This window comes from Harmonia axyridis, chromosome 6 (assembly GCF_914767665.1).
Source record: "Harmonia axyridis chromosome 6, icHarAxyr1.1, whole genome shotgun sequence".
In the NCBI taxonomy this organism is placed as follows: domain Eukaryota; kingdom Metazoa; phylum Arthropoda; class Insecta; order Coleoptera; family Coccinellidae; genus Harmonia; species Harmonia axyridis.
This window is the reverse complement of record NC_059506.1, coordinates 3789278-3803999: the sequence shown is the minus strand read 5'-3', so window position 1 is coordinate 3803999 and position 14722 is coordinate 3789278. Positions and strand designations below refer to the sequence as shown.

Below are 14722 nucleotides of genomic sequence, written 5' to 3'. Positions count from 1 at the left end.
ACTGTCAGATATTTCATAAGTTGTCAAACTATAATTATGAACATATACATTTCCATAGCAACCAATCATTCCAATAATCGCAATTTCTATCAAATTTCGTTTTAATTTATCACTACAGGAAAAAAAAGACTGTAGTAATTGTAATAATTTGCAAATACAATATCCTAAATACCTATATCATTAAAAACAATCGGAGAAAAAAGTATATGTTCAAAAATCGGCAGCAAAGTAGGTTGACTGCCTTTGCTGAATTCCTAGCATGTCTCATTCCTTCTCAGTAATTTTTTAGTTTTTACTGGCCAAATGTCGAAATATGACAGATTGGAAATTGACAGCTGCTCAGATAGAGGGATATTCGAAAGCCCATTATGAAAACTGAAGATTATAAATGACTCACAAAAAATTGCAGAAATAAATTTATTCAAAATTGCATCTAATTGGTTACACCCGCAATTTTTCAGTATTATATGTATTTGAAAATATTAGCATAAAATCTTGTTTGAAACATTAAGAGTAACTCGTTTTGAACCCTACGACTATTTAAATTGTTACTGAACCCAATTTTTTTTTCATTGATTTATGCGAAAGAATGAAGCAATGACTTTTTTGTCACAGAATTTTGTGGCAATTGTAACTTTTACCTACCATTAGTGCCATTCAAATAAGTTCGATCGATGTGAGAGCACTCTCTATATATGTTATCTCTATTTGTTTATGTTTTTCACAACTATGATATAAATAATATAGTGACTCTTATCTCAACAATTTATTCCAGAGGAAATATACTCATTGATTGTAGGGTGATACTTATTGTAATACATAGTCCGGTTCATTCCGAATCGAAATGATTTCGTCAAATTTGTTTATTGCGTTTTTGTGTGGTTTACTATTGATCCTAGTAAAATGGTGTTACAAACATTACAGAATTTTGAAACACATGTTGAAGTTTCAATATCCGAAGGATACTACCACTCTTTTTGGAAACATGCATGTCCTCGTTAAAACCGCAGGTTAGTGTCACTTAAGCTAGGTTGACATGGCTAGTGCAGGGCCCCCGTAAGGGACATCAACGCCCGCGTGCGGAACATATTTTGGCGCCCCTTAAAGGGGGGAGGTGGAGAAAAGTACTACTGTATAATCGGAAATTTTTTTTTTTTAATTTTGTTGAGAATTTAGTGTAGAATGGTTGAAAATCTATCAGCAACCTTCATTGCCTTAAGAACTTTATGGTGTTATTTGTAACATAATACATTTCAAATGTGTTTCAAAACTTAAGCTGTATTCTCCTATAAATTATTCATAAAGGCATAATAATAATTAGGATCAATCCAGAAATTGAATGGATGTTTTTCTAGATTTGAATGCTGCAAATTTTTTTATATTATCAATCAATCAATTTTATCGAGTATCTCTTGCTCTATATCTAAGATTGCCAATCGATGAAAATCTTTCTTGGTAGACTTCAAATAGTTTTTAAAAATTTTTAATTCAGTGAATGATCTCTCACCAGAAGCAACAGACACAGGACACAGGTAAAGTGAGGAGGATTCTTGAGGCAATACTAAGATTCGGTAGAGAAGAAGTTAGATTATTTTCAAAAATATATTGTAGAATTTCAAGAGGATTTTCGCTTCAGATAATGAAAACAATCTTAGGGCTTTTATCTCGTTGAATGAATCATTTTCTTTCACGTCAGTCTCTTTTTTTCCTGTCATCAGTAAGCTTTTGTTGAAGAGCATGACAGCATTTCAATAGATATTTGTCATTTAATTTAAGAATATCACAAATAAATCAAAAAACGTTAACGTTATCTACTATTTAAGGAACTTAGTGTTTGATCAATAATTTTCTAAAAAAAATTTATTTTAAAAGCGATTTTTGGATCTTCCGTCTGTTCATAATCGAACAATTTTGGTTTACACTTTCGTCTTACAGTATATAATGGAGAAAAACCTTGATCTATCTCAAGAATAGCCGCTAGTTTTCCAGCTCCCGCAAGTTTTTCTAAAAGGCTATGACATATTTGAATAAAATGAAACTTTAGCATCAATTCTACTTGACCATTTAGTATCACTTAGGGGTTTTAGACGTAACTGAGGATCATGCTTTTTTATAACATTCCAATATTTTTGTGGATGAAGAGAAATATATATAAAGTTCTTTAACAATATCAAAAGAGTCCACTGTTTTATTTGAAACCTTAGCAGCATCATTTTCAGTTAAATTTAAGCTGTGTGCAGCACATAGCGCAAAAAATGCCCTAGGATTAGCATCGAGTATGCGTTTTTGTAAACCAATATCTGGCTATTTCATGCCGATTGCGACGTTCGGAAACATGTATTAATTGCAAGAAAGAAGTTTGGAAAAAAAAATTGTTGAAAAATTTGAAAGAATCTTTTTCGAAAACCTTTGGTCCATCGGTTCTTCATGCGGTCTATAAGAGGTTTTGGCGCCCTTTTAGAGTGGCGCCTGCGTGCGGTGCACGCGTTGCACGCGCGGTTGCGGGGGCCCTGGGCTAGTGGATCACAGCTGTGGTTCAAGAATACATGGAAAACGACCCGTGTCAACGGAAGAGTCGTGCAGATATTCACGAAATGAACGATTTATCCTAGTTGACACGGGTAGTGAAGCACAAGCGAGGTTGGTTATGTGTGGAGGTCGACTCGTGTCAACGGAGGAGTTGTGAAACTATTCTCGAAACGGACGGTTTCGAAGGCGGCACGAACGTAAAATGGGATATCAAACATGTTAGATATTAAACGTGTTTCGTGGTCTTTGAGCGACTATAGTGGAAGGAGACAAGGGATATTTTCGATTTTTTTTACTGAATTGTGCTGTACTAGGTTTGTGATACTTTGTTACTTTTTTTTTGTTACATACGACTTTGAAACTATTTCCCAAAATATGTTTATTGGGTTTCAACGGATGAAATAAATTTTTAGTACATATACTAAATATCACAGAATTCAATTAAAAGCCAGGCTAGCACCGAAGTCATAAATTTTCTGTCTTTCACAGGAATACTCAAAAATTAGAAAAAAAACTCATCTCAGCACATCTGTATTTCGATTTTGTGCTGCACTTATGGAAAGTTGTGCCCTTGACATTTTCGTAAAAAAAAAATTGAAGAAAGTTAGTCGTGCACTTTCGTTTTTCTTCGGCCAAAATTGCTTCTGATACTTTTGCTACATTTGTGCAGTTGCCTTGTTCTGGTCAGATTTTTAGAAATAACTCTCTACTTTTTCTTCAAAGGATGGCAATCTTTGCTTGTACATGCCCGATTCCATTCCATTTGCAAGATATAACTAAAAATTCAATTTTTTCCACCGATTTCCAACAGCCCATATCTTTTCAACCGAGCCGATTCGGAAAAATGGTAAAGGAAAAAGGTATTTCCTTTGACGTCGGGAATTGCGATCTGCAAATTTCGAATTTAATTCTACTGATAAGTTTATCGCACAATGAAATTCCACTCATAAGTCAATGTTTATTGATCACCCTGTATGACAGTGGCAATAATGATTTTTGAATTTTCTCAATGAATTAATTATTTGTGGTTATAAATTCGAGATAAAATCATAAAGCACATACAGGGTGATCCAATATTTCCAAAAATAGAAAAAGTCCGGATCTGATTTGTTCCCGATTTCAGAAATATTGAAGGAAGGCGATAGTAGAGTGACTACTCTTCAAAATTTGAAATTATTCGGTCGATTAGTTAAAGAGTTATTGAACTGTGAAATGTCACTTATGAGATTAACATCAACCTGTATATAGCAAATGGCGATCTTGATATGATGACCTCCATTTATGTATCCTTTTGTCGCATTCTTCCCGGGATACCCTGCATATAGCCTAACTATATAAAAATATTCTCAGACAAAAACTTCTGTGAAAATATTAACGGCAAGAGAAAACGAAAAAGCGAGATTCCTTGGATGAAAAAAGTCCTATGAAAATAGAGCCACAAACGTTTTGCCATTGATCAACAGAAATCACATGTTTAGAAATTCGGAATGAGATTTAATTCGGTCATAAACAACAGGCAGAAATACCCACAAAGTTAATTCCCATCAAAAAGGAGCCGCATCATTGTCATAAATATCTAGATTGACGCAGAAAGACATGTGCAGTCATCAGGGCTGGTCGGCATCCCTTTGTGCCGATGAAGAAACAACATAAATTTGCAAAATATACGTCGTTTCGTCGCCTGTGAATAAGGCGTAAAATCATTGAACGCAATGCACTACCCATGTCAACCTAGCTTCAAACATGTTAGATATTTAACGTGTTTCGTGGTCTTTGAGCGACCATAGTGGAAGAAGGCAAGGGTAATTTTCGATTTTTTTTTACTGAATTGTTCTGTACTAGGTTTGTAATACTTTATTACATTTTTTTTTGTTACACACAATTTTGGAAATATTTCCCAAAACATGTTTATTGGGTTTCAACGGATGAGATAAATTTTAGGTACATGTACTGAATATCACAAAATTCAATTAAAAGCCAGGCCAGCACCTATGTCTATGTCATAAATTTTCTGGGTTTCACAGGAATACTCAAAAATTAGAAAAAAAAACTTATCCCAGCACATCTCTATTTCGATTTTTCTTATGAAAATATGTGAAAAAATTGTGCTGCACTTATGGGAAGTTGTGCCCCTGACATTTCCGTAAAAGAAATTGAAGAAAGTTAGTCCTGCACTTTCGTATTTTCTCCGGCGAAAATTGCTTCAGATACTTTTGCTACATTTGTGCAGTTGTCTTGTTCTGATCAGATTTTCAGAAATAACTCTACTTCTTCTTCAAAGGATGGAAATCAGTTATCAGTAAATTGTTTGAAAATCTGACAGACATCAGTCAGCAGAAATATGTATATAGCCCAACTATACAGGGTGAGTCTTTGCTGGTACATATATTTGAACCGAGGTCGAAAGAAACACTTTTTTCTTTACTATTTCTTTCGATTCGTTTTTTTTCTCACTTAGTATACCGGACTTTGATGGAATTTCATGTTCGGAAAAGATTCATCATGTCAGTAAAAACCATATTCATCTCCACCAATTCCATTCCATTTTCGAGATATAACTGAAAATAACATTTTTTTTATGGATTTTCAACAGCTCATATTTTTTTAACCGAGCCGATTCGGAAAAATGGTAAAAGAAAAAAGTATTTCCTTTGACGTCAGGAATTTTCGATTGAAATATGTGTACAAATCCAAGACATCAAAGTGTATAAAACAATTCTCGGTCAAAAAAGACCAAAACTGGTTCAACTTTTTCTAATTTTTTTGTTTTTGATTAATTTCTTGTTGAGATTTCTACGGAATACCTACCTCTACATGGGTGTAGCACAATTTTTCGATGTGAGTAAAGTTGGCCCAACACATTTGGATTTTCGATTTTTTTTTTTTCGAAAATCAAAAGGTGCTGGACCAACTTTCCACACAGTGTTGGTTTATGAATTTTCTCTATGAATTAATTATTTGTGGTTACGAATTCGAGAAAAGTGCACGTACAGGGTGATCCAATATTTCCGAAAATAGAAAAAGTATATATAAGTATCGGGTCAAAACGTTCTCCGACGTCTTCCGATTTCTAATCGCCATTCGGCCCGGTCTCTCCACAGTTCTTCGCCTAGGTCGGTGTCTCTCATCTCTTTGTCGACGCCTTCCCTCCAACTTTTTCTAGGTCTTCCTCTTCTTCTACGTCCTTGTGGGGTCCATTTAAAGATTTTCTTCGGAATTCTATTGTCCGGCATCCTCTGTACATGGCCAAACCATATGAGCTGTTTAGTTCGGATGTCATTCACGATGTTACTTTTGACACCCATTATCTCTCTTATTCTTTCATTACGAATTCTTTCCATTCTTGATCTGCCCGCCGATCTTCTCCAGAAGTCCATCTCGGTAGCCATGAGCATTTTTTCAGTTTTAGCCTTTATTGGCCATACTTCCGAGCTGTATGTTACAATGCTCTTAACAATTGTGTTGTAAATCCTTTTTTTATTTTCTTTGGATATATTTTTATCCCATAAAACACCATTGAGCATCGATATCGCCCTCCTGCCGAGGGTATTCCTTTCTCGTATCGATTCATCGAGAACTCCATCCTCCGATATTCTTAATCCCAGATATTTGTAGGCCTTGCACTGTTTTATTGATTGAGAGCTAGACAAAGTCAGGTCCGGATCAGAGCTCTGCCGACCACCACCAATGCACAAGTATTGTGTCTTTTGGATGTTCACCTCCAGGCCCCATTTGGCATACTCCTCTACTAATTTGCGCGTCATGTAGTTCAGGTCATCTACATCCTGGGCTATCACAATTTGATCGTCCGCAAACGAAAGCGTGTAGAGTGTTGTTTCCTCATCCAATGGAGTACCCATATTGTGGCATTTGCTTTTCCAAACCTTAAGTGCTCGTTCCAGGTATATTTTGAATAATGAAGGTGACAAACAGCATCCCTGCTTCAATCCTTTTGACACGCTGAATCTCGAAGTGAGCTTATTTCCTAATTTAACTTTCGCTCCATAATTCTCGTACAGCGATTTGACAGCTTTGAGTACTTCCACATTGATGTTGCTTTCTTGCAAGATCTCCCAAAGTTTCGCCAACGGTACACTATCGTATGCTTTTTTAAGGTCGACAAAGAGCAAATGTACTTCTTGATTGAAGGACAGTTTCTTCTCAATGAACTGAGTGACTGTAAAAAGATGATCAATCGTTGATCTGCCCGCTCTAAAACCGGCCTGTTCTTCTGCCTCCATTTGACTGTATTCTTCCTCTATCCGCTTTTTGAGGATTCTTCCGTAGGTCCTGCTCAAGGTATTCGAGACGGATATACCACGGTAATTGTCACATCTACTCTTGTCGCCTTTTTTATGAATAGTTGTGATGTAAGATGTGTTCCATTCACTGGGCACCGCTGACTCGTTTATATACCTTTGAAAGAGATTTCTCAGCCTCTCATACAGTTTGTCCGATCCATACTTTATCAATTCAGCAGGGATGTTACCAGGTCCGGGAGATCTACCATTTTTCAACTGTCGACATACATCTTCAACTTCTCTTGTATTTATCGTAACTGGTGTTCCTTGAGTTGTTATGTTAACATCTGCATAGCCTGTTGTTGTGAATTCTTGCCTATCTTCATTGAGCATGTCAGCGAAATGTTGTTTCCATTCATTAGGTGTTATAGGTGAAATGATTTCCTTAGTTGTGTCGTTCCTCATTTTCTTCAGTACTCTCCAGCTTTCAGTACTCCTTTTCCCCCCGAGGTAGGCATTTAGTCGCTGGCATGTGTTCTCCCACTTATCATTCTTTTTCTTTGCGATCATATACCTAACCTTTTTCTGTTGAATTTTGTATCTTTCTCTGTCATTAGCCTTTCCAGAACTTAGGTATTTCTGGTATTCTCTTCGTTTCGCCTCTATCTCACCTTCTATTTCATCATCCCACCAGTATGGTTTTCTTCGTTTGCTCTGTTGGTTTCGAGTGCCTAATGCTTCCGATGCCGCTGAGTGTAAGCAAGATTTTAAGTGGTGGTATTCTTCCTCAATGGTGTCAAAATATTCAATGTTCAATTTTGTGTCCAATCGCTGTTTATATAGGAGTTTGATGCTTTCGTGATCGAATCCTTCCAAGTTGTATCGGATAGGCGATAGCACTTCGTATTCTGTATCATTTTGGGAATCTGAAGGGGATTTGCTTAGTTTCTTGTCATAAGGGGCAGTAATTCTGGTCTTTAAAAAATAATGATCGCTTCCACAAGAGATGCCTCTGTTCACCCTCACGTCCTCGTAGATTAATCGGGAGTTCTGTCGTGTAATCACATAATCAATGATACTTTTCAGGTTTTTCGTATTTTGAGTCCATGTGAACTTATGGATGTCTCGGTGTTGGAAGAATCCATTCAAGATTTTTAGCTGGTTTTGTTCACATACCGATATTAACCTTTTGCCATTATCATTTTCTGTTGATTCACCGAATCCTCCAACGACGTGGTTTCCTTTCTTTCTCCCAACCCTTGCATTGAAGTCTCCTAATATAATAAGTTCTCTGGATGTTCCGATTTTTCCTATCTCCTGATGTAGTTGTTCGAAGAAGTCGTCTTTTTCCTTGACTGTTTCATCTTCATTTAGAGCATAAACACCCAATACTGTGACTCGGTATCCGTTTAATATAAGGTTGATCTTAATGAGCCTCTCGTTAATAGGCTCCCAATTAGATATCAGTTTCCTATATCTTTTGTGGACCAAAATCGAAACTCCACGTTTCGCCCGTTGATCTTTGGATACTCCACTAAAAAAGTGGTCATAGTCACCCCAGCTCTCCGATCCTCTGCCCTTCTTCTTTGTCTCCGTCAATACAGCGACATCGACCCTCAAGTGTTTGAGCTCACTCACAACTTCATTGACCTTCCTAGATAGACCCTGTACGTTCCATGTTCCACAAATCGTTGTCCTTTTTCTAAGCTTATGTCGTTTCCGATGTAAATCCGTCCGTTTCCGAGGCATTCGATTAGAATTTTTTGCTTGTAGATTTTTTTTTAAAGGTGATGGGTAGCAGGCCCATCGCCCCAACCCCCAGGCTTGGAGGACCAGATATTTTTGTTCATGGTTGTTTTCCACTAGATTGATTGTTATTTCCGTAACTCGAGAGATCAATCTTCCCTATAGTTGTGGTTCTTCCGCCTTTCAGACTACTTGAAATGCAATATCTCAACTGGCCTGTCTGCCGTTGACCGGTTTACCTGTATCCTAGGTAGGAGCCCTCACAGAGTGCTATCACCCGGGCCAGATGAACTCAGGTTTTTTAACGAGGTTGTTACTCCTCCCCCTCCTCCTTTCTCATCTCTTGAGTGATGAGACCCCAGGCTTGGGACTGGTACAGCGGAGTTAATAGAATAGAATAGAAAAAGTCCGGATCTTATTTGTTCGCGATTTCAGAAATATTGAAGGAAGGCGATAGTAGAGTGACTACTCTTCAAAATTTGAAATTATTCGGTCGAATAGTTAAAGAGTTATTGAACTGTGAAATTTCACTTATGAGATTAACATCACCCTGTATATAGCAAATGGCGATCTTTATATGATTCCTCCATGATGACCTCCATTTATGTATCCATTTGTCGAATTCTTCCCGGGATACCCTGCATATAGCCTTACTATATAAAAGTATTCTCAGACAAAAACTTTTGTGAAAATATTAACGGCAAGAGAAAACGAAAAAGCGAGATTCCTTGGATGAAAGAAGTCCTATGAAAATAGAGCCACAAACGTTTTGCGATTGATCAACAAAAATCACATGTTTAGAAATTCGGAATGAGATTTAATTCGGTCATAAACAACAGGCAGGAATACCGACAAAGTTAATTCCCATCAAAAAGGAGCCTCATCATAGTCATAAATATCTAGATTGACGCAGAAGGACATGTGCAGTCATCAGGGCTGGTCGGCATCCCTTTGTGTCGACGAAGAAACAACATAAATTTGCGAAATAGGTTCTGGAGATACGAATATACGTCGTTTCGTCGCCTGTGAAAAAGGCGTGAAATCATCGAACGCAATGCACTACCCATGTCAACCTAGCTTAGGGCTGCCATACGTCCCGGTACGCCGGGACATGTCCCGGTTTGGACCATTGAGTTCCCGTGTCCCGGTCAGTTATTCAATTGTCCCGGTCAGTAATTTGACCGTTTTGGAATTCATATTTCCTTATATTGAGTAGGTGAGACAAAATTTGTTTTCATGGAATCTCAACGGATTCCAGTAATCATAAAGCTGAAATGCTGTTTCCGTTGCTCAAACATTATTTTTCTGAAACTGAAGGATTGATAATAAAATTATTAAAATTGGACACATGGCCAAATAAATCGTCGTATACAATCACTTTATTTTGTATTGAATCCTTAGAGGACTTTGATATTTCCATATAAAATATTTTCACTGTCAGTGCGGATAACACAAATAGGTACTTACTTCGAAGTAAAATAGAGGCGAGTTTTTTTCATTAGTGATTTTTTTTCCAAAGCATCATAACTATCGGTTGTCCACTGCACATACTTCACAATACTGCTTCCACTTCCGCCGATATGATGTCAATTTCTTTGCAGTCTATTGGTCTTAAAATTTTCAAATATTTTTCGATATTTTCTGAAAGGGTCGAACGATGAACAACTTACAGTATAAAATGGCAAACGAAGAATTTTATGTTTATGTGAGAAAAAAATTAATTGAATAGGCCAAAACTTTGAAATATATAAATGGGCTAAAAAAAATGGCACCGAGGATCAAGCCTAAAAATGAGGGTACCATACCTACTTGTTTATTGTTGCGACTTTGTATTGTTTTTACTGCGAGTTGTTATTATTTTTGTTCTTTATAAATTATTTCAGTGGATATGTCTGTATAAATCTTATTTTATTGGGGAATGTGTTATAATTCAACTACCAAGTGCAAAAAAGTCAATATTACTAGAAATCCTGGATTATTATTGAATGAATTCCTTTCAGATGAGGTTTTAATTTTTGTGTGGTATTTTAACCTATTTTTGTGCCACTTGTCCCGGTCGATGTTCCAACATTTATGGCAGCCCTAACCTAGCTTAACATCGGTATTATTGCAATAATACACGTTAGAATAGCATCTTCGAGCCTCGTCTTAAAAGAAAAAATTATTAATTGTTGATTGATGTTTGTCATGGTGGCTACTCAAAATGCCTGTATTATCATCATATTGGAAAATATTTCAAAATGTGTAATATCAATATCCAATTCATTGACATCAACCAGAAGTGCCACTCGTATCTGGCATCCAGATTTCATTCTCGAATCCCTCCAGAATTCAAGAGCATAAATACCTTCAAGCTCTTTAAATCCAGACTAAGGAAGGGGTTGGCTGGAAAACCTAGATTGTGGGTACACCAGTGAGTTGACGTTGATAATATGTAAAGGGTGTTTTTTTTAGAGCTATAGAACTTTGAAGTGCAATAAAACAACGATGGATTATTCGATTGACATGAATTTTATTTATCCGCAAGATAATCTTGTGGCATTACATTTTAAATATGATTTCTGGCATATGACCGCCACGGCTGGTTCGGATGTAGTCCAATCTGGACGTCCAATTTTTCGATGACTTTTTCCAACATTTGTAGCCGTATATCGGCAATAACATGGCGAATATTGTCTTCCTAATGGTCAAGGGTTTGTGGCTTATCCGCATAGACCAATGACTTTACATAGCCCCACAGAAAGTAGTCTAGCGGTGTTAAATCACAAAATCTTGGAGGCCAATTCACAGGTCCAAAACGTGAAATTAGGCGGTCATCAAACGTGTTTCTCAATAAATCGATTGTGGCACGAGCTGTGTGACATGTTGCGCCGTCTTGTTGGAACCACAGCTCTTGGACATCATGGTTGTTCAATTCAGGAATGAAAAAGTTAGTAATCATGGCTCTATACCGATCACCATTGACTGTAACGTTCTGGCCATCATCGTTTTTGAAGAAGTACGGACCAATGATTCCACCAGCCCATAAAGCGCACCAAACAGTCAGTTTTTCTGGATGTAACGGTGTTTCGACATACACTTGAGGATTAGCTTCACTCCAAATGCGACAGTTTTGTTTGTTGACGTAGCCATTCAACCAGAAGTGCGCTTCATCGCTAAACAAAATGAAATGGACGTAGTGCGCGATACGTATTCCGCACAGAACCATTATTTTCGAAATAAAATTGCACTATTTGCAAGAGTTGTTCAGGCGTGAGTCTATTCATGATGAATTGCCAAACCAAACTGAGAATAAATCACTTGACAGCTGTTAAATAAGTCGCCATCTCGAACAGTAATGCCAACTTAAAGTTATATACCTCGAAAAAAACACCTAATACATACACACAACTACTGAATGTAGAGGGTACCTCTCTTTTCTGTCTGGGTTTGCTTGCGCCCGAATTTTCTTTTTTGGGAGAGTTCAGCTTTTGTTGGTAGCGTTAAGGGGTTAAGAATGTTTATTGTTCATGTTCTTTCACACCAACCTTGTCATATTATATTGTCTTATAATATTTATGTTATCTGTCTTTTGCGAACTATATTTCTTGTTGATTACAGATAAAATTGTTACTTTGTTTTTTATTTTCATATATCTTCTTATGTAGATATAACTCAATTGATTGTTCTGGCTTTCAAGGCTTGCCTTTTGCGTGATATATTATTTATTCACCTATACACAAATTTTTTCTGAATAAACATATTGTATTATATTATATTATTTAACAAAAAAATGTTTTTCAATTTGTGGTCGCTTGTAAAAATATTTATAATAAAGGGTTATCGAACTTGTGGTTCTGAAAGTGGAAGTAAATAAAAACACTTTGTGACGGCGACTTTCTTCGAATTGATGATTGTTTACTATTTCTCTCCTATATTACCTCGGGCGCCAATTGCGATAGGTTTTATAAGGTCGCAATTCCTTACGTCGCTCACTATTATCGACCCTGGGTAGCTTTTAAACAGTTGGAGAAGGGTTCGATTTAATCTAAGGTAAGAGCGATTGACCAGTGGTGATTTATTTCGCTTCAATGGCAGTAAATGTCTATGAGATAAATAAAAGACACCCTGACGAAACACACTATATTTAACAATATCCGTTCCCTTATGTACAACACCAAATTATATACAATACTATCCTATATATACAATAATGCAAAAGGCTACTAAACACCAAAAGCAAATATTTACAATGCAACACGGTACGGAACGAGAACTAAGCGAGGTGAGCAGGTGGCGTATATCAAGCAGCAGAAATGAGTAAGCAGTGAGCAAGCAAATTGAGCGATGATAAAAACGGTTAAGTGCGGACAAGCGTGGAAAGCATGCAGATTGGCGTGTGAAATGCAGTCTAATAAGTCAGATATGACTACCTATCCTGTGTTCCGTACGGTCCGGTTCGATACCTCTTTATTAGAAACAGCAAGCCTGAACAATATCTTCGAATCAGGTCTTGTATCGGCGCATCCACCAAAAATTGATATTAAGTCAGACTGGGCAGGGTGACTCACCGAAATGACCACGGTGATCAGTGAATCGGAAATACGCGACCCCTCTCCACAAGATGAGGAATTCCGTCTGGTGGTCCCAAATAAGAGTTGCTCGCAATAAGGGACCCGACACACGGATTCCACCTGAGAAAGTTGGGTCTTAGGAACAGATTCCAATCAGGGTATTTGTCGGCGCATCCACCAAAATAAATCTCAGAAATAAATTTCGTTCGGGGTATACTCTGGCGCATCCACCAATTCCAGACTCGAGTCAGACCGGACAGGGTAATTCGCCGAAAAGGTTGCTGTGATCCGGAGATCGGAAATTAGCGAGCCCTCTCCTCAAGATAAGGAGTTCTGCCTGGTAGCTCCAAATAAGAGTTGCTCGCAATAAGGAACCGGACAGACAAACTCCACTTGAGAAAGAAAGATCTAAGAAATAAATTTCACTCAGGGAATACTGTGGCGCATCCACCAATTCACGACTCGAGTCAGACCGGACAGGGTAATTAGCCCAAAACACTGCTGTGATTCGGAGATCGGAAATTAGCGACCCCTCTCCTCAAGATAAGGAGTTCTGCCTGGTAGTTCCAAATAAGAGTTGCTCGCAATAAGGAACCGGACAGACAAACTCCACTTGAGAAAGAAAGATCTAAGAAATAAATTTCACTCAGGGTATACTTCGGCGCATCCACCAATTCACGACTCGAGTCAGACCGGACAGGGTAATTAGCCCAAAATACCGCAGTGATCCGGAGATCGGAAATTAGCGACCCCTCTCCTCAAGATAAGGAGTTCTGCCTGGTAGTTCCAAATAAGAGTTGCTCGCAATAAGGAACCGGACAGACAAACTCCACTTGAGAAAGAAAGATCTAAGAAATAAATTTCACTCAGGGTATACTGTGGCGCATCCACCAATTCACGACTCGAGTCAGACCGGACAGGGTAATTAGCCCAAAACACCGCAGTGATCCGGAGATCGGAAATTAGCGACCCCTCTCCTCAAGATAAGGAGTTCTGCCTGGTAGTTCCAAATAAGAGTTGCTCGCAATAAGGAACCGGACAGACAAACTCCACTTGAGAAAGAAAGATCTAAGAAATAAATTTCACTCAGGGTATACTGTGGCGCATCCACCAATTCACGACTCGAGTCAGACCGGACAGGGTAATTAGCCCAAAACACTGCTGTGATCCGGAGATCGGAAATTAGCGACCCCTCTCCTCAAGATAAGGAGTTCTGCCTGGTAGTTCCAAATAAGAGTTGCTCGCAATAAGGAACCGGACAGACAAACTCCACTTGAGAAAGAAAGATCTAAGAAATAAATTTCACTCAGGGTATACTGTGGCGCATCCACCAATTCACGACTCGAGTCAGACCGGACAGGGTAATTAGCCCAAAACACCGCAGTGATCCGGAGATCGGAAATTAGCGACCCCTCTCCTCAAGATAAGGAGTTCTGCCTGGTAGTTCCAAATAAGAGTTGCTCGCAATAAGGAACCGGACAGACAAACTCCACTTGAGAAAGAAAGATCAAAGAAATAAATTTCACTTACGGTATACCTCGGCGCATCCACCAATTAACGACTCGAGTCGGACCGGACAGGGTAATTAACCTTAAAGACCGCAGTGATCCGGAGATCGGAAATAAACGACTCCTCTCCCCAAGATAAGGAGTT

The 14722-nt window shown here is 38.0% G+C and overlaps 1 protein-coding gene across 1 annotated transcript in view; it reads left to right on the top strand.

The window, feature by feature from the left end:
• The first annotated feature begins 787 nt into the window (after positions 1 to 787).
• LOC123683178 (cytochrome P450 4C1-like) overlaps positions 788 to 14722 on the top strand; it is a 28246-nt gene continuing 14311 nt past the window's right edge. Inside the window, exon 1 of the mRNA XM_045622089.1 lies at positions 788 to 1010. Coding sequence (XP_045478045.1) covers positions 845 to 1010 — 166 coding nt within the window. The 5' untranslated portion in view covers positions 788 to 844. The remainder of the gene's footprint in view (positions 1011 to 14722) is intronic.